The 24177-nt window shown below is 40.9% G+C and overlaps 1 protein-coding gene across 1 annotated transcript in view; it reads right to left on the reverse strand.

Moving 5' to 3' along the window:
* Window positions 1-2905: 2905 nt before the first annotated feature.
* The window catches only part of LOC311486776 (plexin-A2-like), a gene marked incomplete at its 5' end in the record, with an annotated part of 62091 nt that continues 40819 nt past the window's right edge, over window positions 2906-24177 (reverse strand). Inside the window, 16 exons of the mRNA XM_084542774.1 lie at window positions 2906-3174; window positions 5147-5297; window positions 6324-6536; window positions 7275-7444; window positions 7565-7764; window positions 8449-8545; window positions 13612-13715; window positions 14429-14588; window positions 16350-16496; window positions 16884-16950; window positions 18980-19248; window positions 20071-20213; window positions 20389-20623; window positions 21074-21217; window positions 21952-22191; window positions 23615-23708. Coding sequence (XP_084398900.1) covers window positions 3079-3174; window positions 5147-5297; window positions 6324-6536; window positions 7275-7444; window positions 7565-7764; window positions 8449-8545; window positions 13612-13715; window positions 14429-14588; window positions 16350-16496; window positions 16884-16950; window positions 18980-19248; window positions 20071-20213; window positions 20389-20623; window positions 21074-21217; window positions 21952-22191; window positions 23615-23708 — 2530 coding nt within the window. The 3' untranslated portion in view covers window positions 2906-3078. The remainder of the gene's footprint in view (window positions 3175-5146; window positions 5298-6323; window positions 6537-7274; window positions 7445-7564; window positions 7765-8448; window positions 8546-13611; window positions 13716-14428; window positions 14589-16349; window positions 16497-16883; window positions 16951-18979; window positions 19249-20070; window positions 20214-20388; window positions 20624-21073; window positions 21218-21951; window positions 22192-23614; window positions 23709-24177) is intronic.

Here is a 24177-nt window from a genome sequence, read left to right on the forward strand (position 1 = left end):
TGGTCTGGAAACGTGGGCGCCTTCTTGGCAGCAGCTGCAAAAGCATTCCATCAAATGTGCATTTAAATGTAAACTAAATGTCTGCCAAATGCCAGTGTTCCTCATTTTAAAATGTACTCAATACTTCCAATAAAAAGCAATATAAGCCTATAACACTAGCATGATATAGTAATGTTATAATATCATGTAATATGTCCATTGTGTTAGATGATGAAATTATCTTTTGAACAAAGCTTGATTTACCCATTTGTGTTGTCCATATTTGAACAAAAGATTACAGGACAAACAATTATGTTAATTTCTAACTACAAACCCTGAACCATGGACGCACTCCTGGGATATCAGTTTATCTCTGACATCAGTGTCGTGCGTTTTAGAGCTTTACCATGAAAACTCAGTAAGAGGTTAACTATTAAATTAGCATGCTAATGATCCTCTAACATAATAAGAATAGATTATCCAGTTATGTGTGGCAGACTTTAGATCGGTTTAAAAATGACCTCACCTCCAACAGCAGTGGTAGCAGCAATATTTAATCTGCAAAATGAAAAAACCAAGAAGTAAATTATGGGTCGTAAGATGATTCTTTGGACAATTAGCTGTGTTTTATGTTGTGTTACAGAAAGCAGTACAATAAATTGTGAATGGATTGGAAGATAGTGACTTTTAATGAAGGCAATATTTTACGGGCAGGATGTAATATCTTTTAAAATACAGAGATATTCATAATCATGCTCAGGAAATCACCACAGGCAAATGATAGTTTTCATCAGCTGCGCGTTTAATGTATAACAACAGTACAAAGTGAATCTTTTGCTTGCAAAATAGGAGTGTTTTCTATGTACAGTATTTATACAGTAATATATAGTTTAAAAAAAATTACATCTGACAGCTTATTGCACAACACATTTATGAATTATCGTCATCGAACCACACATGAAACGGATGATTTCTGTCATATTTCAACATTTAACAGGAAATGTATTTATTATTTATCGTGTTTTAGCTTGTTCTTGTAGATTACCATAGATCGAGGTCCTGTGGGGAGCTTATTAACTCCACTGATACTGAAATGGTAAAAAGAGCAGCACTCCTGAAAGACGGCGGTGGACGGCCGCCGTGACTCTATGTGGAACAATGACTCGGCCTCAGGCGTAGAAAGGCGTCGCAACGGGTAAAACAATCCGTCAGAACTGAAATCCCGAATTTGTGTGGTGCCTCAGACTGATTTGTTTTTACATTGTGATAATTCATTTTAAGTTTAGATATGGCACTATAACTACAGCAGCAGGGGGACAACAAGCAGTCAGGTAAAATGTACACTGGAATGCAAAATTAAAACACAAAAACACCATGTAAAGGAACAGTAGAGCTGTGAAGCAGCAAACAGACTTTACAGGGACCAGCGTCTGATCCACACACGAATATCAGTAATCATATATCAACTCTGTTTACCAAATATTAAGGAACACCTGCTTCACACTGAGCTGCAGCACCTCTCACATCTTGCTTTTTAATTCCAGATTTGTGTTCTAAGTGGATTTATTGGGAAAATCAATAAGGCATCAAGGCCTTTAGCTAGCTTAATATGACCAGATTACTCCAAGGAGCTGCAGGTGTTCTTAATATCTCGTACACTGAGTGCTTTTCAAGTATTACGCTCAATGTAAACAATGACTGATGAGACGGGGAGGGTTGGGGAGCGGTGCTGTTGGCCAGGGTTAGGCTAATCTGATCCACGATCAGGCTTATAGCATCATTAATCATGCTTTCTGCTACAGTTCAATTTGGTCTCCACTTATCTTTGAATGGCTGAATTAGTGGCCTATAGATCATCACTGTAAAAAATTTCCTATCTTAAATGGGATCTTTCCCGTACAATGGCGTGTGTTATTAATAGCTTCTGCGGGAGCATTTAAAATGAATGAAACATGAGATATATTTGGCACAAAAAGCCAGAGATTGCGTCCAGAAATATCTTTACATATATTTCAGATTGGAAGGTAATGGTGTCTTGGTGTTGGATTATTAAACAGCTAGACCCTCGCCTGGTCAGAGACAAATTTGGTATATGCTGCTTTCAAGCCCAAGTAGTTCAGACGGTCGTCATTAAACAACAAATAACTTATGATGGGAACTAAAATGATACCAACATTTTTTGTGTTATCTTTTTTAAGCTAAGAAGAAAGGCGTAACAACACAAAGTTTCACATCTCGGCTCCAAATGGCTCCAAATAGAAATGTTGCTCCAAGTCCGTGATATGTTGTACAAATAAGTGTCCTTCATCGTGACACACACACACATATATGTATATATATATGTGTGTGTGTGTGTGTGTGTGTGTGTGTATATATATATATATATATATATATATATATATATATATATATATATATATATATATATAAAGCACTTTGAGTCTTGTCTCACCACATGTGCGGGCCCATTAAATTAGCTCCTGCCTTTGTTGATCTCCTCCAGTGACTTTTCAAGTTGAGTCATTCTTTATTAAGTGCTGTTCTTCAGAGCTCCAGCCACGGCACACACACACGCTTAGCGTAAGAACCAACTACAAAGACAAACCATTACCCAGAGGAAAAGAATTGGCGGCAAATTCAGCAACCGTGATGGCCTAAATCCTCTTTCTCTCTCGCTCTTTTTCCTCTCTCTATTGGAGTGTTTTAGAAGTTGGATGTTTGCCTGTTGGAGTTTGTTGTGAAAAAAACGATGACATTGGATTCAAAAGTCTTGCTTTGGGACGTTCTGCTGTTTGATGTTTGCTGTGGTTTGTGTATGTACATTTGTATTTGTGTGTTGTTGCACGTGTGCGTTATGTCTTGGTGTATATATTGTCATTTTGTTTATACAGTAGGTCCATTAAATCCACAGTCTCTCTGCATACATCAGTATGTGTGTTTATGTGCGATTGTTCATACGTGCCCACATCTGAGGGCCATGTGTGTTGCAGGTTCCTAACTCCTCACTGTTGCCATTGTATGTTTGTGTGTAGAGTGCGTGCATGCCGGATGACTTTGTGTGTAGAGATGGATGCATTTAGCCGTGTGCATGTGCGAGTCTCAGCTCTCTGTAGACATGGCTAAGGTGATCTGCTCCACTTTATACGCTAACTTCTGCTTCTGGGCCTGTTCATCCTGCTCCAGTGCCTCGATGATCTAAAACACACACAGAAAAACACACATGGGGACAAGGCAGGGACGTGAAGTGTGGTATTTTTTAAATCATAGAAATTTGCAAATGCACATCAAATTCAAACAAATACAAAAACACTTGGCAGCGTCCACAATTCTACTTGGGAGTTGATTAATTAGGATTTACTGTCATATTTATAAATGTGTTATGTTTAAGATTTCAACTGTTGGCTGACAATTGAAGCAAACTGAAGACACGACCATGGGCTTTGAGAAATTGGCACTTTTCAGTATTTCTTTGGTCTAAATTTCAAACGAAATGGTAATCATCAGTGAAATTATTAATTTTATCTCTTTATCTCTCTTTAAATATTTGGCGTGCATTAAGAGGTGTTCAAATCCAGTATTTGTTCTTCTATCCTCCACCAACCCTGAGGGAAATATGTAGCTCTGTATGCTAAATGCTCCAGACACCTTTATCACATCTTTTCATTAAAATCAGCTGAGAGAGCTTTAATAGTGGACCAAAACAGCAAAGTTGTGGGCTGTAAAATGTTGTGGGAAATTGTAAAGCTGGGTGATTACTGTGAATTCATCAGCACAAGCAAAGCAAAGCAATTGTATCCGTTGTTAAAGCTGCAGTGTGGAACTTTGCCGCTTTTCTGGCAGTGAGAGTAATTACACAAACACTGTTGACACGTATGACGTACAGTGTGTCTATATTTCTCTGTTCTCTCTCTTTTTTTTTCAGTGCTCTCCAACAAGTTATCCGTGTCTTGCAATTTATCCTTGTGGAGTTAATTTTTTACCGAAAGCATTCGAATTTCTTGAATGCTTCCTAAATAGTTTCATTCTTCCTGACTGCTAGAGATTCAACACAGATACACACAACAAAATGCTAACCAGAAGAGCAAAAAGCAAAAACTGCTAAGCGAACCCAATAATAGGGAAGAAGCTGTGACTATTACACAGGCTATGGCTATTGTATGACATAAGTAAGTATTTTATAATAATAGTATATAAATAATGGAATACTAATATATAAACCAATCAGGCACAACATAATGACCACCTTCCTAATATTGTGTAGGTCTCCCTTGTGCCTCCAAAACAGTTGTGACTCATCAGAGAATGGACATGGGCCTTCTGAGAGTGTCCTGTGGTGTCTGGCAACACAATGTTGTTAGTGGAGGCCTATGAGTTGAGGGTAGGGGCCTTTGTGGATCATCCCACAGATACTTGATCAGTTTGGGATCTAGTGAATTTAGAGGCCAGGTCAACACCTTGTGCTGTTCTTCATGTTTTTTAGTTGTTCTTAAACCAATTTTGTGTGTCTGTGTCAGGCTGCATCCTGCTGGGGATGGCTGCTGCCATCAAGGAGTGTCATTACTATGGGGTGGTGGTGCCTGGTCTGGTCTAGGTGGGTGCTACATGTCTAAGTAACATCCACCATCCATCCAGCTCCAATAATTTCCCAGCAGAACACTGTATTGTCACAAGATGGTCAATGTTATCCACTTCACCTGTCAGTGGTTTTAATGTTGTGGCTGATAAGTGCATATATGTGTACACATGCACATAAAAACATGCACACACGAAGAGCCATAATTTTATTCATAACTAGCCTGTTTCCACCTGAAGGGGTGATCACACAGGAAGGGAATAGAGTTGTAGGTAAAATAACGACATGAAGTGGTTGAACTCAGCTAAACTAAACTAATCTCAGCTGTGAGGTTAGAATGATATGGTTGATTGAGTTCTCTATGTGGGTTACCTTGCTATAGGCGAAGAGTGAATTGCTTGTACGTGGATGGGGCAAGAGCTTTTTTTTTCTTTCTTTTTCTATACTCCTATTTGCTGCAGGCTACTTGATATACTGTGAAATACAGAGAGATGTACCTGTGCCATGAGAGTCATATATCTTTAATATAAAAAATGCTAACTTTAGTGAGTGGTAGAAGAATATCTATAGCAGTGTGTGTTGACTGGGCCTCACCTCTTGGCTGTACTTGCTGACGTATGCGTAGATCTCATGGAGGGCGCTGAGCACATTGAACTCACTGGAGTGAAGGCGAGCCTGTTCAGCCAGATAGGCATTCATATCCTGATCACTGATGGCAGGCAGGCGGTTGATGTCGGCGTAGTACCTGAGAGGAGACAAACACACACACCGTCAGTGTCGAAGGCACCGTCATGCATACCAGAGCTTTTCTCTAAAATCCGCTGTAGTGAAAAGTCTGAATATCCAGTGATAAGGGTGTCTGTAAATCTGCTGTGTTTTGGCAGAAAACCAAAGAAATCGCAGGTGCAGTTATTCAGTAATTTGAACGGTGCTTTTAAAACACACAGACACACACTTTTTATATATACAGATGCAAAGCCTCATAGACTCAGGAGAGGCTTCAAGACAAACAGATTCATAACACTAGGGAGCTACTACAAATTATTATTTATGTTATTACTGACTGATCCTTTGATTGTTAGATTAGTCAATGAATCTGTCTTTTAGTTTTTCAATGAGTCTGTTGATTATTTCTTAGATTAGTTGATTAACCTTTCAATAAACCTAGCACCACAGGATAGGATAGGATCTACGACTGAAGGAACCATTTCAGACATTAACATACATAATGACACTAATGATCAAAAGTCAGTATCTATTCAGTGTAGAACTCAAAATGAAATGTGTTCTTAATCTGCAAAGATAGTGTTATCTATTATTTAACTTCAGTTGTTTTTTCTGATTATAATTGGAAATGCAACTGTATTATTTATCTACAAAAGATTGCTTGCACCCAATTTGAGCATAAGGTTAATGAAAATCTGCTAATTAACAACTTCCAAAAGCACCAGAGAGCAGCATTCAGCAATACTATCCATTAGCATCTGATCTAGAGTCTCTGTTGAGTTATTGTCTGAAAAACAACAGATAAGGACACAACGACAAATCCTAGGCACTGAACACCAACTCGGAGTCAGACAAAACTTGGTGCAATAGTCCAAACATTGACCTCTTATCTGACAACCCTTTATAGAGATGAGGTGAATACAGAGACGATTCTGAGTAAGAACGTCGTGTTTCCCATGTTATCCCCATTCATCTTACTCCTAAAACCGAGGCTTAAGGTAGCACTAACAGTTCCTCTTCTGTTTTTGTGAGGCCACATACACACCTTTCTACCCAGCTTTTGTAATGCGGTATGTCCTTGGCGTAGAGTAGTTTGGTGGAGGGTGAGTCCTTGCCCAGACGATGTTCAGACGTTGAGCAAGAGTCCATAAAGGTTTGGGCCACCACAGACAGACAGGCATCTGTGATGCTGCTTTTATGGATGTCAAACACAAACTGAGGATTCTTGATCACATTTACCCAGAAGCGCAGGGGAAGGCTGGAAATAGAGAGAAAGGTATTTTAGGCAATGTACGACGTGTATGCTAAAACAAATAATTTACTTAATTTGTAGAAAATCGTCCCGCTAAATTAGTTTTTGATTTGTCCTTTGCTGACATTTCTGTTTCTCTGTGGCAATAAGGTGTAATTTAGAAATACAGGTTGTGCAAATAAATAATAGTTACTAAGCATCTTAAAACACCACAACCAATTAAGTCCCGATGCAACAATATGTTTGTGTGTTTCTCCTATTAGAGCCTAATATAATTTTATCACCATCACTGAAAGCGTTATATCGTTTTCAAGTTTTAAGATGTTGTTTTCAAAGGGCAATGGCATTGGAATGCTTTTTTTATTTTATTTTTTTAAATAAGTGTTAATTAAGGAAACCTAGTGAATGAAAGAGGCTCTCTAAAATAATAAAATTAGTACTGTTATAATTATAAAATAATACGAAGAGATATCAAGTAAATGTACACATGTTCAATAACTGTGGATTATCAGGTCAATTTTCTGTTTAACTACAATTATAATATATAAGAAGACTTCTGCCTGATTTCAGGTTGTACTTGTTGCACATGGAATCGAAAATATGCTAGGGTGAAAGAATAAAACCTTTCTGCTCTGATCATGAATTAAACATGAAAATAAATGTGTAATTTTATACAAAACCTCTCCAAACAGGCTGTAATTGGGGTTCTAATGTATCTGTTGCCTCAGACATCGCACATCTCACCAGTTGCTCTTCCACGTGTGGCGAACGTCCATGTCATGGATGCCATGTCTGTCGGCCTGCTCATCCAGGAAGTCGAACATGTATTTAATTGCGAGGGGCAAGGCAGTGCCCCGGCACACTGTGCTGAACAGAGTCTCAAAGAGGTCGTCCACAAACTTCTGCAGTGTGCCCTTTAAAATAACAGAACAGAGAGTAGTGTTTATACTTGTAGTGCCTAATTATTTTGTCAGTTATAAATCTAAGTTTTCATCTCAGTAAGTCGAGTACAGAAGTGCATAAACTGTATGCACCTTCGTTGCTAGTAGCCTCGTCAGGTAGATCTCAGACACCATCTTGCTGCCACGCTCGCCCTCCTTCTGGTCCCCGTGATCGTGGTTCTTGACTAAGTGCCAAACTTTAACACCACTCTCCAGGTCAGGGGTCAGCATGGGCACGCGGGAGTGAGGGCTGTCGGGGCTGGTCGGCGTGGAGCGGAAGGGCACATCCACACCTAGATGATCGAATATGAGATATTAAAAAAAAAAATGTTTTTATCTGGTGCTAATTTTCTCAGGCCAGAACTCAAATGGAGAAAAAGTCACATTTGTTTCTCAGATCTGAATGTAAGGTCAGCTGTCTTCCCTGTAATCTGCCAGTGAGCAGGTGGGATGTGTGCGTTTAGACTGTATAATCAGCTGCCGTCATTATTTCACCGGTTGCCATAGTAATGACACAGGCGTACACTCATTTACTGAAGGTTTCTATTCAGGCTCTGGGCCTCACTTTCTGACACTCCTTTTGTCTTAGGACATCACATAAGTGTATTATGTTATTTAGATGAATCATTCAACACCTAATAAAAAAAAATCGGAGTGAGCTGGAGTTTTTGCAGTATTTTTTTATCAAGCTGGGATGTACATAGTTTATATTACCCTAAAGTGATTGGATTTCATGTATCCTGATAAAATATAACATGATATATACTATATATTAAAATACCTATTCGCTTTGCTCAAGTAAACATATATAACGTCTTTATTTGATATATATATATATATATTTATATAAAGAGAAAATAAAGAGTGTGTACTTGTGTCATTTCGATAGACTGATGAGCGTCTGCAGCAGATGGTGTGACACTGATGTGAGTTTGGTGAATATTAAATATCTGTTTCTCTCATTAAACAGTACTGACCATATCTGCTGATACTGCGTGGGAAGCTCGCTGAGGAGGGAATGTTGAAAGAGGACATCTGTTTGGGCACCAAGGCCACCACACAACGCTCAGACACCTGAAAGACAAAGGTACAGTAAAGCCTCTTGAATTTTTTAGCTCGCAGCTGTTGGTCAAAATGAATCATGGCAGGAATTTAAATCACAGTTTGAGATTAAATACTAAGAATCAGGGATTTGCACAATTATGATTCACGAGTATTTGAATAATTCCAATGGGCTTTGTAAACAGTCCTTTGGTTCAAGTACAAAAATCCACCATCATTAGCTAGACAGGTAGCACATTAGTCACCACAGCTTCAGTTACCAAACACGTTCAAACATTTCCACACTGAATAGCTGTTATGACTCTCTCAGACCTAAAGTCAAAATACTCTACTTAACTTAATTAAACTCAAACAAAACATTAAAATAGGATGAAATCACCTAAGAAGGTGTTATCATTTCCTATTTTTACATAGACACAAATATTCTACTAATAATCATAGCTGAGTCAGAACTAAAATGCCGTTTGTAACCATGCCAGTCGAAACAGACTGGCTTGACTGGAAAGTGTTTTCCATCCGATTTATACAGGTGGTGTAGCATGGCGTAGCCAGACACAATTCTTATCATAATATGAGTCTGGTAATGCAACATTTGGATTTGATTATGGGTTATATGTTACAACTGATGAAAGAAAAAATACCTCTACATGCTATTGGATAGTACTACAACCAATCACAGCCATTCTGTTGTAAACAAATTCAACTCTACGGCAGGTGTCATGACTTTGCCGCTGTTCTGATCGGCATAATCATTGCCAATCAGAGCGACACAAGACCAGACCAACTTTCCGCCACAAACACTTTGTGCCTGCCTTCAGGCGAGTAAAGGCCATGTAACTCTTGACTTTATGATTGCTCTCTGGTTGGAATACATCCTTACTGCAAATCTTTGCCCCACGTGCGGTAAACATGAAGGGACCTGATGAGTTTTTAGCAAGGGGCGAAATGTGATGTTAGTAAAACGAGTTGTTGGTAAAGATAAACGAAGCAGGAACCGATGTGAAAAAGGTCAGTATTGGTCCATCTAGGGCAGTGGTTCCCAACCTTTTCACAGAACGTACCCCTTCAGACATTTGACCTCCAGCCATGTACCCCCTACTCTCACGCACTTGTAGCAGCTAGAAAAAGAAATGTCTGTGAGCCTGACTGGTGGTAGCAGTTGAGGTCTCTCTGGAAGGGCAATCTATCCGTTTGAGCCATTTATCCATTTTTGGCAGTTAGCCGGGCGAACTAGTTTACCTCAGACTGATGACTTGACAGCTCAAATGACAGAAAGTTATCAGAATTGTTGATGACATAATTTAAAGACCCAATCAAGAACGAGATTTGCTTGTTTCTGGGGGGAAAATAACTGTAGTGAGTATAGCTATATCATCAGGAAATTTGCACCTGCCCACCAATCACAGACATTTCAGGGAATCGTTGTCTTTCTTATTTAGGTGACCTAGCACTAGCAATGTTAACAGCAAACTGATACATAGCTTCAAAGCCAGTTGTCCTACAATCCAGCTATTAACATACTTGACTCACATGAAAAACAGTCTTTTGATTTTTCATTTAGGTGGAGAATCAGAAAATGAGAAAATAGGGCTGCTTGATTATGGCAAAAATCATAATCACGATTATTTTGATTGATATTGTAATCACGATTATTAAAGACAATTATTCATTGATTTGAGAACAAGCATTTATTGAACTTTTAACTCTGGTATTTCTTTTAACACGATAAGTTTGAACTGAAAAACAAGAAAAATACAAATAAATAAGAGAAAAATATATTAATAAAGTAATTAAATAATATGTAAAAATAAAAAATAAACATTATCTCAGACTTTGGCAGGGCCTGCGTGGAGAATTTTTTTTTCAACAATTTATTTTTAATACAAGATTCTCAAGCAACAGTACCTCGACCAATGAGGTGAGCGGGATTTCCGCTGTCAGCTCATTGGTCACAGAGCAGGAGACGGCCTGGGAATAAATTTACCGTAAATGTTCATATAAAAGCGCCTGGTTATTCCTTAAATCCATTGACATTTTACACAGTATTTTTTATTTTCACGGTAATACGGGACAAAGTGCGTCCCGTGACAGCTCAGTACGGGACACGTACTTTTGTTTGTAAATACGGGACGATTCCGTTTTTCAAGGGACGGTTGGCAGCCTTAGTAGCGTGACATATCTTGCACAATATCTTCGTTTGTTCCGAGTCAGACTCCTCGAAACCGAAGTGTTTCCACGCCACAGAATTCGCTTTACCTTTCATCCCCACCAAAGGCTTCCTTTCTGCCATCTTCTATTGTCTTCTTCTACACTTATTTTTTCCGACGGGGGCGGAGCGGACCAGAGCGCACAGGTGGAGATGGAAGGGTTCGCTGCATTTACCACACAAGACAGGCGTGAAGCAGAATGATCGTTTTATTAAGATTATCTTATTTTCATGATCGAGGGAAGCCGAAATCGAAATCGAAATTCAATTAATTTCGAGAAAACAACCCGTTATGCGTTTTTTTCAGTTTCAAAATGTAATCAGGCTGAGTTCAGAATCAACTCTTTCGTGTACCCCCTACGTCACTCTGCGTACCCCTGGGGGTACGCGTACCACAGGTTGGGAACCACTGATCTAGGGCATCTTCTTCTTTTAAATAAAGAGTAAATACAGTTTAGGGGAAAAAAATTTCTTCTTCTGGTACATAGTACCAGGCGCTCGACACTCTGGTGAACGCATTTCAAAGTTCTATTCTTGTTGATGTTGGGACATGTAAATGGAAGTATCATATTCAATCATTTTAGAAATAGTATAGTTGAACTGTCTGATGAACAGAGTCGATATGACTTAAGGAATGACTTGGATTTACTTGAAGCATACAACTACTTACAGTGAAACATGAGTTGGTACCCTTCTGAATGTTTTGAAGTTGCATTGGCAAAGAACATGATTCTTCCAAGAGCTGGTCCTAGATTTTGTGTGTGCAGCAGTTCCATGGAAACTGCTGTATGCTATAGTTGTGCTTGGCAAATGAGGCCTGGTCATCAGTACCATGAGCAGATTTCATGCTGCTGTTTTGCATAAATTAAAAATGTAGCTAATACCAAATCCAGCTTAGCAACAGAACAAACATTTCCACACCTGGCAGAGAGATTAAAAAAATGAAAGAGCGAAATTGTTTATCTCCTTCAGAGATAAGGGGAAGCGCATTCCTCTTGTGTCAAAACATACACTATATTACCAAAAGTATTCGCTCACCTGCCTTTACTCATTCTATGAACTGAAGTGCCATCCCATTCCTAACTCATAGAATTCAATATGATGTCGGTCCACCTTTTGCAGCTATTACAGCTTCAACTCTTCTGGGAAGACTGTCCACAAGGTTGAGGAGAGTGTTTATAGGAATTTTTGACCATTCTTCCAAAAGCGCATTGGTGAGGTCACACACTGATGTTGGTCGAGAAGGCCTGGCTCTCAGTCTCCGCTCTAATTCATCCCAAAGGTGTTCTATCGGGTTCAGGTCAGGACTCTGTGCAGGCCAGTCAAGTTCATCCACACCAGACTCTGTCATCCACGTCTTTATGGACCTTGCTTTGTGCACTGGTGCACAGTCATGTTGGAAGAGGAAGGGGCCCGCTCCAAACTGTTCCCACAAGGTTGGGAGCATGGAATTGTCCAAAATGTTTTGGTATCCTGAAGCATTCAATGTTCCTTTCACTGGAACTAAGGGGCCAAGCCCAGCTCCTGAAAAACAACCCCATACCATAATTCCTCCTCCACCAAATTTCACAGTTGGCACAATGCAATCTGAAATGTACCGTTCTCCTGGCAACCTCCAAACCCAGACTCGTCCATCAGATTGCCAGATGGTAAAGCGTGATTCATCACTCCAGAGAACGCGTCTCCACTGCTCTAGAGGCCAGTGGCGGCGTGCTTTACACCATTGCATCCGACGCCTTGCATTGCACTTGGTGATGTGTGGCTTGGCTGCAGCTGCTCGGCCATGGAAACCCATTCCATGAAGCTCTCTGCGTACTGTACTTGGGCTAATCTGAAGGTCACATGAAGTTTGTAGCTCTGTAGCAATTGACTGTGCAGAAAGTCGGCGACCTCTTTGCACTATGCGCTTCAGCATCCGCTGACCCCTCTCCGTCACTTTACGTGGCCTACCACTTCGTGGCTGAGTTGCTGTTTTTCCCAAACGCTTCCATTTTGTTATAATAGAGCTGACAGTTGACTGTGGAATATTTAGGAGCGAGGAAATTTCACGACTGGATTTGTTGCACAAGTGGCATCCTATGACAGTTCCACGCTGGAATTCACTGAGCTCCTGAGAGCGGCCCATTCTTTCACAAATGTCTTGTTTCACAGTCTGCATGCCTGAGTGCTTGAATTTATACACCTGGGGCCAGGCCAAGTGATTAGAACACCTGATTCTGATCATTTGAATGGGTGAGCGAATACTTTTGGTAATATAGTGTACATTTAGTGCAGAAAACGTCGATTGTCTGTGCGTTTGTGCGCTGAAACGTTGGCTGTGTGAAGCGGCACATTTGGCCCAAAGCTGAGAGCCGAGGCAAACGTTTGATTGACAGAGGACCGGGATGAGTCATTTGAGGGCAGCGACCTGTGTAGTCGTATTTACAGTGTGTGATGAAAGAACGATGTTGCGCTTGTGACTGAGGTTGAATAAATGCCGGCAGGGGGTAGAGGTGAGAGATATGAATATGAATGAGTAATGCTTCGTCCTTCATCAATGAGATATTTTTTGTGATGCAACTGGATAATCGCAGTTTTAAAAAAAAGTTACATTCACGCTTTGCAGATAGAGTGCAACCTTGGATAATTAATTCAGTTTGGATATTTAATTGTTTGCTTTTCAAACTGCACGGCTATGGGTTGTTTTACTTGCTCTATTGGATTTTATGTGGCAGTTGGACAAAACAAGTCGTTTGTATATATCACCTTAGCTTATTGAAGTGATGAGCAGTGTTCATGGTTTCTAACTTTGATCATTTATAGACGAAATAACTGGATAATTAATCCAAAATAATTTCTTCTTATAGCCTTCGTATTATTGCTATGAACAGACCTGGTAATGCATCAGTGTGTTGAGCCTCTTCCAGTCGCTCTCTATCTTGGTTGTGATGTCCTCATCCTGCAGGACGACGCGAGCTGTTCTGCCCTGCCGCCACTCTGTCGGAAAACACGATCAATAGTGAATGTGTGACATGTGTCATTTTGGGGAATGTTTGTATCCCAAGTGACAGTTACATGTTGTCTAATGCCTATCATTTCTCTCGCAGTGTCCCTTGGCGCTGCAGTTGAGGTCATGTTATTCTTCTGTTTATTCTTTAAGTTGTTAAGGGTAGCAGCCAAAATGTCACCCAGACTGCTTCCTGTACATGTCTACTTGACAATTAAAGTGAATCTGTGAACAAAATACAACATAGTGTCTTCACAGGGATTTTAAGCTGCCCAAAGCAACTAAGAGAAACTGATTCTCACCAAATCCCTAACCTGTAAAAGCCCCTTATGGTGTAAAACTACAAGCCCAAAGCAATAACAGCCTCTACCTGCAGCGTATCTTATTTACTCCCTTTGAAGGTGCATGTCAGTTGGATTTGTGCCGAGTCATTCGCTATATGACATGTTGTGGGCGTAAGCCTAAGTGTAGGTACGCTGTCAGAAAGGTTTAACGTCACTGTTGGGGAGTGTTGCTCTGATTCTGGCTGTAAACGAGTACTGGGAAGGGGCTGTCTTTCAGAAACTGTTGTGGCGCGGCAATACATCTGTGGTAACTCCCCTGATACGCCCACTCCTGACTGTAATTCCCCATGTCTTTATTCCAACAGGTCATGTGTCATGGAAAATATCTCAGACAATGGCTATTCTGAAATTAGCCTCACCTAGATCCATGTCTGTAGCTCGTGGTCGCTGAGAGTATGGCATGTTCTTATACACTGCATCCAGGATCTTCTCCTTCACTTGGGTAATAGTGTCACAGTTGAGCACCTTGACAGGGATTTCTGGGCTGTTCTCATTGTCGGGGTTCACACAGCTCAGTGTCTGGAGATCCAGGACAGAGAGGAGAGGGTAAAAGAAAGAGGCAGAGAGAAAGGTGTTGCTTGCTAGGGAAGTCATTTCATTACCTACTCCTCACCAAACTGTCCTGGTGGAGAGCATCTTGGCCAGAAATGTACTTTCACACCTCCAGGATGTGGCTGTGCTGATCTAGCAGGGGCATTAAACAAGTAATGAGACAGAGCCGCTCAGACTCTCTGACATGGCGATCATAGTGGTGTCATCCTGTCGCTGGCTGGCTCTGCCTTGCAGCTAAAGCCTGAGGGGGAACTTATTCTGATGGAGGCAGAGGAACCCAGTCGGCTTATTCTTAATAGAAATGTAAAAGGAAGTGGCATGTTGTGTTATTCAGGCGGCCCTATCTCATGACTTTACTGATACCAGATATACTTTTAGTAGGTTCTGCATTCTTGATCATATTTATCACTTTAAATTAATTGTACTTAATGTAATTATTTCTTCACTCACTTCGGCAGGTGATCATAGAATTGTATCTCCACTACAGACTATTTCTGATTCGTGTGAATATTTGAAGGTATGTGGCTGGATTTTGCTAGCCTGGCATCACCAGACAAATGCACAAATTAGTCTCAAACCTCTCTGTTCATTTTCCATTTTCAAGGGGTTTTATGAATGTGCACAGACCAAAAATGCAAAATCTTATCAACTCTATATAGTTTTGTCTTTGAAACTCAATGTGGGTGACACCAGTGTCACTACTTTGGCAGTGGCTGACTCCTGCTAACTCCCGGTCAATTCAAAAATGGGTAAAGTGATGGAGCGTGAGTGGAGCTGAGGCAGACAGCTAGCAACTTTACACGGCACACACCTATCACTCAAAGCAGCCGCGTCCTAAATGAGGCATAACTTGATATAATTTGCTTTATATAAAAGCTGTTGTTAGGAATGGGGAAATTATAGAGCAAAACTTTTCTTTTTGTTTTTACAAGGCTTTAAATATGCTTGTTTCTTCTGTAACTTTGGGGCCGTTATCATCAAGGTCTAAGGGGATTTATTTGCTTTTGGGGCCTGTCCCCAGTGGCCGTTTGGGGAACTGCACCGTTGGCTTAATTTTGCAGCCCTGTGGGATGCCGAAACTTGATGGCTAAACTTGAACAGACCTACAACCTGTTAGACCTGTAAAATCACTACATGACATCCACCCCACATTAGATAAAAGGTTATGGTTGGCACTGCACGGACAAGACTAGGTAGAAAACTGTTTGAACAGGAGGGGTGGCATACGTAAATGACAGCAATATTCTCAGATTCATATTGTTAGTCTAAGGGTCAGAAGGTGAACACACGACCCTCTTTAAATATAATTCCGCTCTTGTTAAGCTAGAAACATGGTAGTCTAATCTCTCTGCAAACCAGCAGTAGGAATAAGCAGTGACAAGGACTAGACTGAACATGAAATTATGTTTTTTGAATAGTGCATACAGACATACTGATGTTTATGTAAATTAGACACTGATGCCAAGGTTGGCTTTAAACTTACAGCTCAAATGCTCAAAAAGAAACTTTGTTTAGATCTTAAGCTTGGCGAGATGGACATCTGGTGATGAGAGACTATTTGTCTTCTCACATCTTTTTATCAAAGGTATCCGAACTTTCAAAACACTCATTAAAATATAACCACAGCTTTAAATGCCACATTTTTGTCAAGGATTTTTTGGCAAGAATAAAATTAATACAGACAAAATGTTTGACTTTTTTTCCTTCATGAATGTCTTTGTGACTCACCAGCGTCTTGTATTCAATCTGCTGGCGGATGAGTTTGTCTTCACTGAGGGAGTAGCGCGCTTCTCCTGTGATGGAGTCTATGGGTCCCTTTTCCATTTGCTGTTTGATGGCACAGAACAGCATGAAGAGAGGCTCGCCGGCACACTCCTTTGTTTGGGAAGGGAATCCAGGGATTAGATTGAAAGGTGGGAGAAAGGAAAATAAGACATAGACAGCGACGTAAGAAGTGGAGGAAAGAAATCTGTATTCATCAGCAGAGACAATGAGAGTCAGTAACTGGAGCATGACACATCAAACATAATAAAAACTGAGCTTTTAAATCACAAAGCCAGAGATATGTTTGACCCCACAGGTAACCATTATCCCTCCGCAGTGTGTGAAAAACACATCAATATTTAGCAGTTGCAATCACAGCATCAACAAAACAAACTCAGCAGTGTATTTAAAATCAATGCAAATTATTTTAAGTAGCAGTGCCGTCGAACGTTACATCTACACCTGTAGCAACAAGGTGTGAGATGGATTTCATTGTACCTTGAGAAATTTGTGTAGCAAGAAGGCAAACCAATTTGTCAGCATCTTCTCTGCCACCGACTCTGTTCTGCAAGACAGGAAGACAGCACACTCATTTGTTAGCAAGAGACGTCCCACAGAGAGCCGGAGTGCACTGTTACAGACAGAGAAGAGACCAGGGATTGTTGGAACATGACATGGAAAGTTTACTAGATATAACATCCTTACTCAGCCGCTTGGTCTCAAAGGACACACTCCAGTATACTCTAAGTTAAGTGCTGCTAGTGCACAACATATCTGGGTCATGACATAAATGTGCAGACACAACTTAGATGGCCACATCGAGCCTTTCACTCTGTTTCTTCCTCGCAATGCCTCCACTTTAAATGAATCCAGATGGGAAAGATTTTATGGTTTACTGTAGTATATCCTTACTGAATACACAAAGTAGTGCACAAGCCCTTTTAAACCAGAAACTGATTCAAAGCCTGCAACATTTTATCCACCCTCTCTCTCTCCCTAACCTACTCTCTCCCTGTCACTACTTTTTGGACCTGCATTTCAACCTTAACCTGTACTGACTCGACGGTTGACGGCATCCCATTAAATTTTAGAGTGTTTCAGCAAGAGCAGCATGTTTGGGCTAACAAGTTCTTGTTGTACCAGCTCCCATGTGAACTCATCCTTATATTTAATGAGCGCGTTTCATATTGAGAGAGCCCTCTTTTAAAAGATAAAAAATAAAATAAAAGCACTCATGAAACATTCAGCAGGCCGGTCTCAGCACTGGGAAAACAATCGACAGATTACCAGAGGTACAGGAAAGGGGAGAGAGGTGAGAGAAAGAAGAGGAGAGGTGACGGGGGAAGAAACGTGAGCTACAGCTGAATGTTTCATGAGTGGCACACGGAAGATAAGTCAGACTGACAACAACTCTGCTGCCGCTGCACTCACTCTTCCCCATTAGGTTCTCTTCCTCTGCCAGTCCCTCCCACTCTCTATCACTTTTAACACTCCTGTCTTTCACCTGTCTGCTCAGGCACCCGGCTTCTCAGACTCGTAACGGATGTTTCACGCCGCTGCACAAAACAAAGTTGAACAGCGTTCCTTCGCTGGCCCAGTTACTCAACCATCAGAAGTGCAGTAACTGGGCTGGAAAGAACAATGCACACAGGAATTATCTATGCCCAAAGATAAGCAGCGCTGATCAAAACTGGCCAGGTTTGTGACAGTAAAGATTTCTAGCTTAAGTTTCATCAGCACAGTAGGGACACAAGTCTACTTTTGATGCAGAAATTCACAGCGCTCCTGTTTTAACCTGTCTTCCGAAGATGAGCTGTTTTATGACTTTATATAACCTTCACTTTCCAGTGCATTTATCAAAATTTATTAAGCAGGGGTGATTTCTCCTTTTTCTTTGCAAGTTCAGCTCACCTAACCCTTACTTTATCCAGTGAAAGTGTAAGAGCACTATTTTTTAAAATTGACTTAATGTTTTTTTTGTAATATCTTACCATAACTTTTAACATTGTAGTTAAAGTTTATTATTAAATAAAGTTTATTTATCACAGTGAGATATTCATCTGAACCAAAGGACACCCATTCCAAGATGGCAAATAATACACAACAATCAGGCATAACATTATGACCACCTCCCTTATATTGTGTAGGTCTCCCTTGTGCCTCCGAAACAGTTGTGACTCATCAGATAATGGCCATGGGCCTTCTAAGGGTGTCCTGTGGTGTTTGACAACAGGATGTTGTTAGTGGGGGCCTTTGGGTAATATGGATTGGGGGGAGGGGCCTCTGTGGATCTTCCCAAAGATACTTGATCAGTTTGGGATCTAGTGAAAGAAGTGTCATTGCTATAGGGTGGGGGTGTCTGGTCTGGTCTAGATGGGTGGTACATGTCTAAGTAACATCCACATGAATGGCAGGTCCAAATGTTTCCCAGCAGAACATTTTATTGTCACAAGTTGGTCAATGTTATTTAGTTCTCCTGTCAGTGGTTTAATTTTGTGGCTTATCAGTGTATATAATAGTGTTATGTACATCTTTCAGTGACAATGACACAGTCAGGAATTCAATCAAAAATGCGTAGTTGTTAGTGAATTTACCTGCGGAGGAGTAGTTTGGGGTGGTTCTTGCTCTCCAGGTTGCGTTCTATGAGGTCTGACAGCAGGTGCTTGAGGATGTCTGTGGCGTACTCCAGCCGTCCCTGCAGAGCGGTCATGATGAGCGAGGCGACGTAGCCGCGGTCACGCATGGAGAAGGAGCGCTGCAGCTCCAGCGTGCGGATGAATGTCAGCAGGAAAACCTTATTATTCAGCAGCTGAGCAAACTGCTTCAAGGCTTTCTCCACATTCGCCTGTCCGATCCCTGGCACCTACACGCATCACGCATTTTTGCACACACACAGAGATGCACACGCTCATTAGACAGTAGTCGCTCCAGGATGAGTCACACACAGAATAAAATATACACAAACATTCTCATACACCACCTCAAAACGTGAGTGCAAACCAGATGTACTGGTGTGTGTCTGCACAGTAGGGAGCCATGCATTCCTATCTCATCCGTCACCACCATGAAAATCCTTTCCCCTTATTTGGAAATATATAAATTATGCTTCTTTTTTCTCCACATAATGAAAGGCCTTTACTTTGATGAAAAAGTGGTGATGTTTTAAGTGCAATCAGAGAGGCTCTTTAGAATCTTTTGAAATAATTGCAACCATAATAATGTCTTGATTAAACCAACTATAACTGGCAACACCAGCCGGTTTTGACCTTGAGTGTGTGGCAAGTTTTTTGACAAATATGGGAAAGGCAAATGGTTTGTCATTAGATTTTCTTCAAAACTCTGTAGTGGGTGCTTCCAAATGAAACCCTCAATAAGAGAACAATAATCAAGACAATCAGAGAAAAAAAGTTTGATTCACAGGTTCCTCAGCGACCAACAGGCATCAACATAATCTGCACACAAATTCCTCAGTTGGTGTGCACACCATTAAACAAATAAACCTCAAACATTGAGTGAGTGAACAGATTCAGATTCACACTGTTCCGTTTGACAGCAGTTTGACCTCTCTTGCCAAAAAGCCCAAATCGATTTAGTTTGGAGTGTACTAGAGCCTTAAGGTCAAGATGTCAGAAAAACAGTTGAAACTACACTCGAGTGTCACAGCCCTGCTCCGGAGGTTCCTCACCTCCAGCTCTCTGAGCACAGGGTGATCATCGATGCCGGGAAAGAGAACCCTCATGGCGTATGTGCGATAGTCCAAGTAGGGGATGCCGGCTCTGTCCAGATCGCTGGTTAACTCGTTAATGTCCGTCTGTAGTTCTGCGAAGGCTGCGCATTACAGAGGGATGTGTTAAATATCCAATCATTGTAGTGATACTACTGTATCACATCACCTTAACTTTCAATAGATGGCACTATAATGCAATTACAAATAAAAAGTGATTGGGAGAGAGATTTGATGCATATGGCTTATGATCATTATCATCTCTCAGATCCTACTCACCCTCCTTGCACTCCAGAGCCACTCTGGACTCCAGATTGTCCATCTGCATCTGCAGGCGCTTCAGGGTGAGATCGTTCTCGTGTGACTTCCGCCTGTAGGCCAGCAGGACTATTATGACAATGATGAGGAGTAGCCCTCCTCCAGCTGCGATACTGAAGATCGCAGGAAGTGTGAGCAGGCTGTCGGACCGGATGTGAACTTCGCCTGGAGAGATGTGGAGTCCTCCTACTTGCACCTGGATGATAACATTAGGGCACATGATTTATAAGCAGTGTTGAAAATGATAGTAAAGAAAATCTAATGGCTGCCTGTGAATGGACAACATTGCTGGAGTATTAAAAGAGCAAATACAATGGAGATAAAAAAAAATGTTCATGAATAGTTGCCTATGAATAAAACAACTTCCAGGCACAAACACTTTTTATAGCTGTTACCTCATTACTTGCTAGAGTGCCTGTCAATAAATTCTAGAGGGCAACGTGCTGTAATTGGGAACCTACCAGACCATGAGTGACAGACAATGACAGGAAGCCAGCAACTAACTGAAAGCCTGTCGGTGACCCACAAACACAGGGACGGAGAGACAAACACTGGCATACAGAGAGTGACCCACATTCATGCGCACAAGTAATCAGATGCACAGACAGACAGAAAACTGCCAGATACGAATGGCGTTCAGACTGACCAGGACTTTGTGCTGCCCGGTTAGGTTTGGTGGCTCACAGAGCAGCTGAGTGTCGGACACAGTGAGAGAACAGGGCGTATCTCCAATCAGCACTGTGTAATTGAGCCTGGCTCCACCAGATGCAGACGGCACCAGGTTACGACCCTGCAACACAGTTAAAGACACAGACGCTAGGTAAATACATCACACATCAAAAACTGATGGAGATTCTGACAAGCAAAGGTCTCGTCTAAGGCTTCAGTGGAATGAGAATGTGAAGCTTCTCTTTTGTAGCATCGCCTCTCTCTCATCATATGTGCAACATTTTAATCTGAGTGAATTATTAGAACGCAATTTTGAAGCATTAGTATAATTACTGTAATCACCCACACCAGAGAAGTCTAGCAGCCAGTTTCTATGCCACATTGTTCACTGCGAGGCACAGAGTCAGATTCTGCAGGAGAGCTGCTAACGCTTGGAGACACAAACCAATATGCCACGCTGTTCCTCCCTAGCAAACAGAGCTAAAAATTTTAAGAGCCTTGCCGTGGCATGAGCTGTGAGGAGAGCAAGTCGGACGGAAAAATCTATTTCGAGACGTATTATTGTACGTTTTGTGACAAGAAATATTGGAGCTCACAAAGAATATAATAGGAAATTTGGTTTTTCAGAAGAATATCAGACACAGAAAACGACTGCACTCCGAAAATCTGATCAGATGGGTTCAGATATATTGATCATTGGGGAGACGCGATTGCACATTGCAGCAGGGACGATAAGGTAAAGATGGTATCACACTAGAATTTAAGGTGAAAGAATTTTTTGTGATTCATTGATTCCAAGGCTTTTGCTCGATCGACTGCTGTGAAAAGGGAATTGAAGGTCTCCTTTTAACTTACTTTGAGGATGATGGGAGCGCCAGGTTTCTGTTCCAGGACACCTGAGAGGCTAAGGGGCTCCAGGTAAGGGTTGGGGTAGTAGACAAAGCTTGTGTTGTTGTAAGTGAGCAGAGCTTGGACGTTGTTGAAGACGAAGCCAAACTCATCCACGTGTTTTATCGTCTCCTGGTCTGCGGTGTACTCCGCCTTCAGGGACGGGGCGAAGCAGCTGATGGTGGTTGTGTTGAGAACTTTGCACACCTGGAGAGGAATCAGATCAGATGTCCACATTATATGTCAAAGCAGGTACAGACTGTCATACACTAAGTTACTAAGTCACGGTATGTTTCTTGCATGATTAATTCTTGCCTAAGAATATGTTTCTAATATTACTATTAGAAATTTATGTGTACGTTTTTTGCCTTTTCTACAGCAGTGGCCTTGAATTTCGTTTTTTCACATCTTTTTTCACACTTGCGGCATTTTCTGACTCTTTTCATTCCCAAATCTGAGATACGTACTGTTCTTATTTATTCACATTTAGATGTTTTGAGCCTTAAATATAAATACTGTGTATCTTCTAGAGTCAGTTTCATATCAAGTCGATAACTTGACCTCTCGAATGTGCCTTCTGTGTTCTCCATAGTTTTTCAGCGTTCCCTAAATCAGTTCAGTTCTTTAAATTTCACTGCTTCAGTCACATCTCACAACAGAGAGCTGTTTCAACCAAGTGCTTTTGTGATACTTAACATTTTTAAACAGTCCTATTTATGTTTCGAAGATATGCACTGTAAAGAGACTGCCCTCATTAAATTCACCAGTGACCCTTTTTTAGCAGCCGATTCGGGTGAAAGTTGAACTTTAATCCTTTTAGATCTCGGAGCTGCCAGTGACACCGTGGAGCACGCAGTTTTAATTGACTGGCTCAAGTTTTGGGGTTGGCATCATTAACACAGCTTTTAATTGGCTCGAGGCTTACGTCTCACACCCAACATGGTCTACATATAAAAAAAAAAAAATCCCTTTTTTTCCAAACACATAATACGTTTTCTTTATCTTACTCACAACAAGCACATATTTCCATCATTCTCTTTCTTGCATCTCTTCTCTTGTTACCTCTTAAGTATAGTTTTTTTTAACATTACATTGATCTCTTTAATGTCCAAGCCAAAATTCCCTTCCAGAAGTTTAAATTCTCGTCCAGCCCTTACCCAGTCCTCAGGCAAATCCCTGACTGGTCAAAAGTAGAAAAATTGCGGCTAAAGGTGACTGGACTTTTGCCATCAGCGCTCCAACACTTAAGGACAATCAATCACTTTGAAGCGACCTGCCTGAGCTGCTCAGGCGAGCAGAATCAGCGCCATAAATCACTTCCTGAAACTGAGCCATTTGTTCAGGTCAGTTTTTTAAAATCTCATTTTGGGACGCAGCACTCTGCATGGATCCCTCTTTTAAACCTCTTTGTTTATGCTTTGCTGCATTTTCACAGCAATGGTTTTTTAAAACTTTAGCTTCTTGGATCATTGTGTAAAAACAAAAACCAAAAAATAGCCATTACACTAAATCTTCCTTATTCCAGTAGTTCTAACAAATTATCAGTTAAGAGAAACTTTACTGTAACATTTTTATCAACTTATGAGTCAATAAATGTTGATTCCAGTTTATCAAGAGTTCTCACACTCACATTAACAGATTCATGGCCGGCATATTTGACTCTGACTCGTGGCTCCTGAACTACGTCCAGGTTGGTCCCAGTAACTGTCAGGGTGGTGTGTCCACTGTTTGAAAGAAAGGAATACATTTATTTAGCAAGAATTGTTGATCAGTCATCTACATACAAGTACGCCACACTCCTGTCAGCATACAGTATATTTATACAACCTGCCTTTTCATGATTTAATTAGAGCGGCGACCACAGAGAGAGCAATCTTTTTAATCAGACATTTCCAGAGAAACTGCATTAATGCAGGTTTTAGGAAGTATAGCTGGCAGGATTTCTCAATTTTTGTTATTGGGCAGAAGAGCCACATCAAACAGGGAACCAGCTGGCTGCTGTTTTATATTCATCCATGACTGTGAGACTGGCATAGCACGAATACAGGTGCTGCCTGTTTACATATCTATGCTAGATGTGATTAAAATAAAGAACACTCTCTAATCTTTGCATAACCTATTCCGCAGTGTGAGCTTAGAAAACTGATTAAGTACAGAGTTGGAAAATAGAAGAGGAGAGATGGAGAGGGAAAA

Source organism: Chelon labrosus (genome assembly GCF_963514085.1).
Source record: "Chelon labrosus genome assembly, chromosome: 4".
NCBI lineage: Eukaryota > Metazoa > Chordata > Actinopteri > Mugiliformes > Mugilidae > Chelon > Chelon labrosus.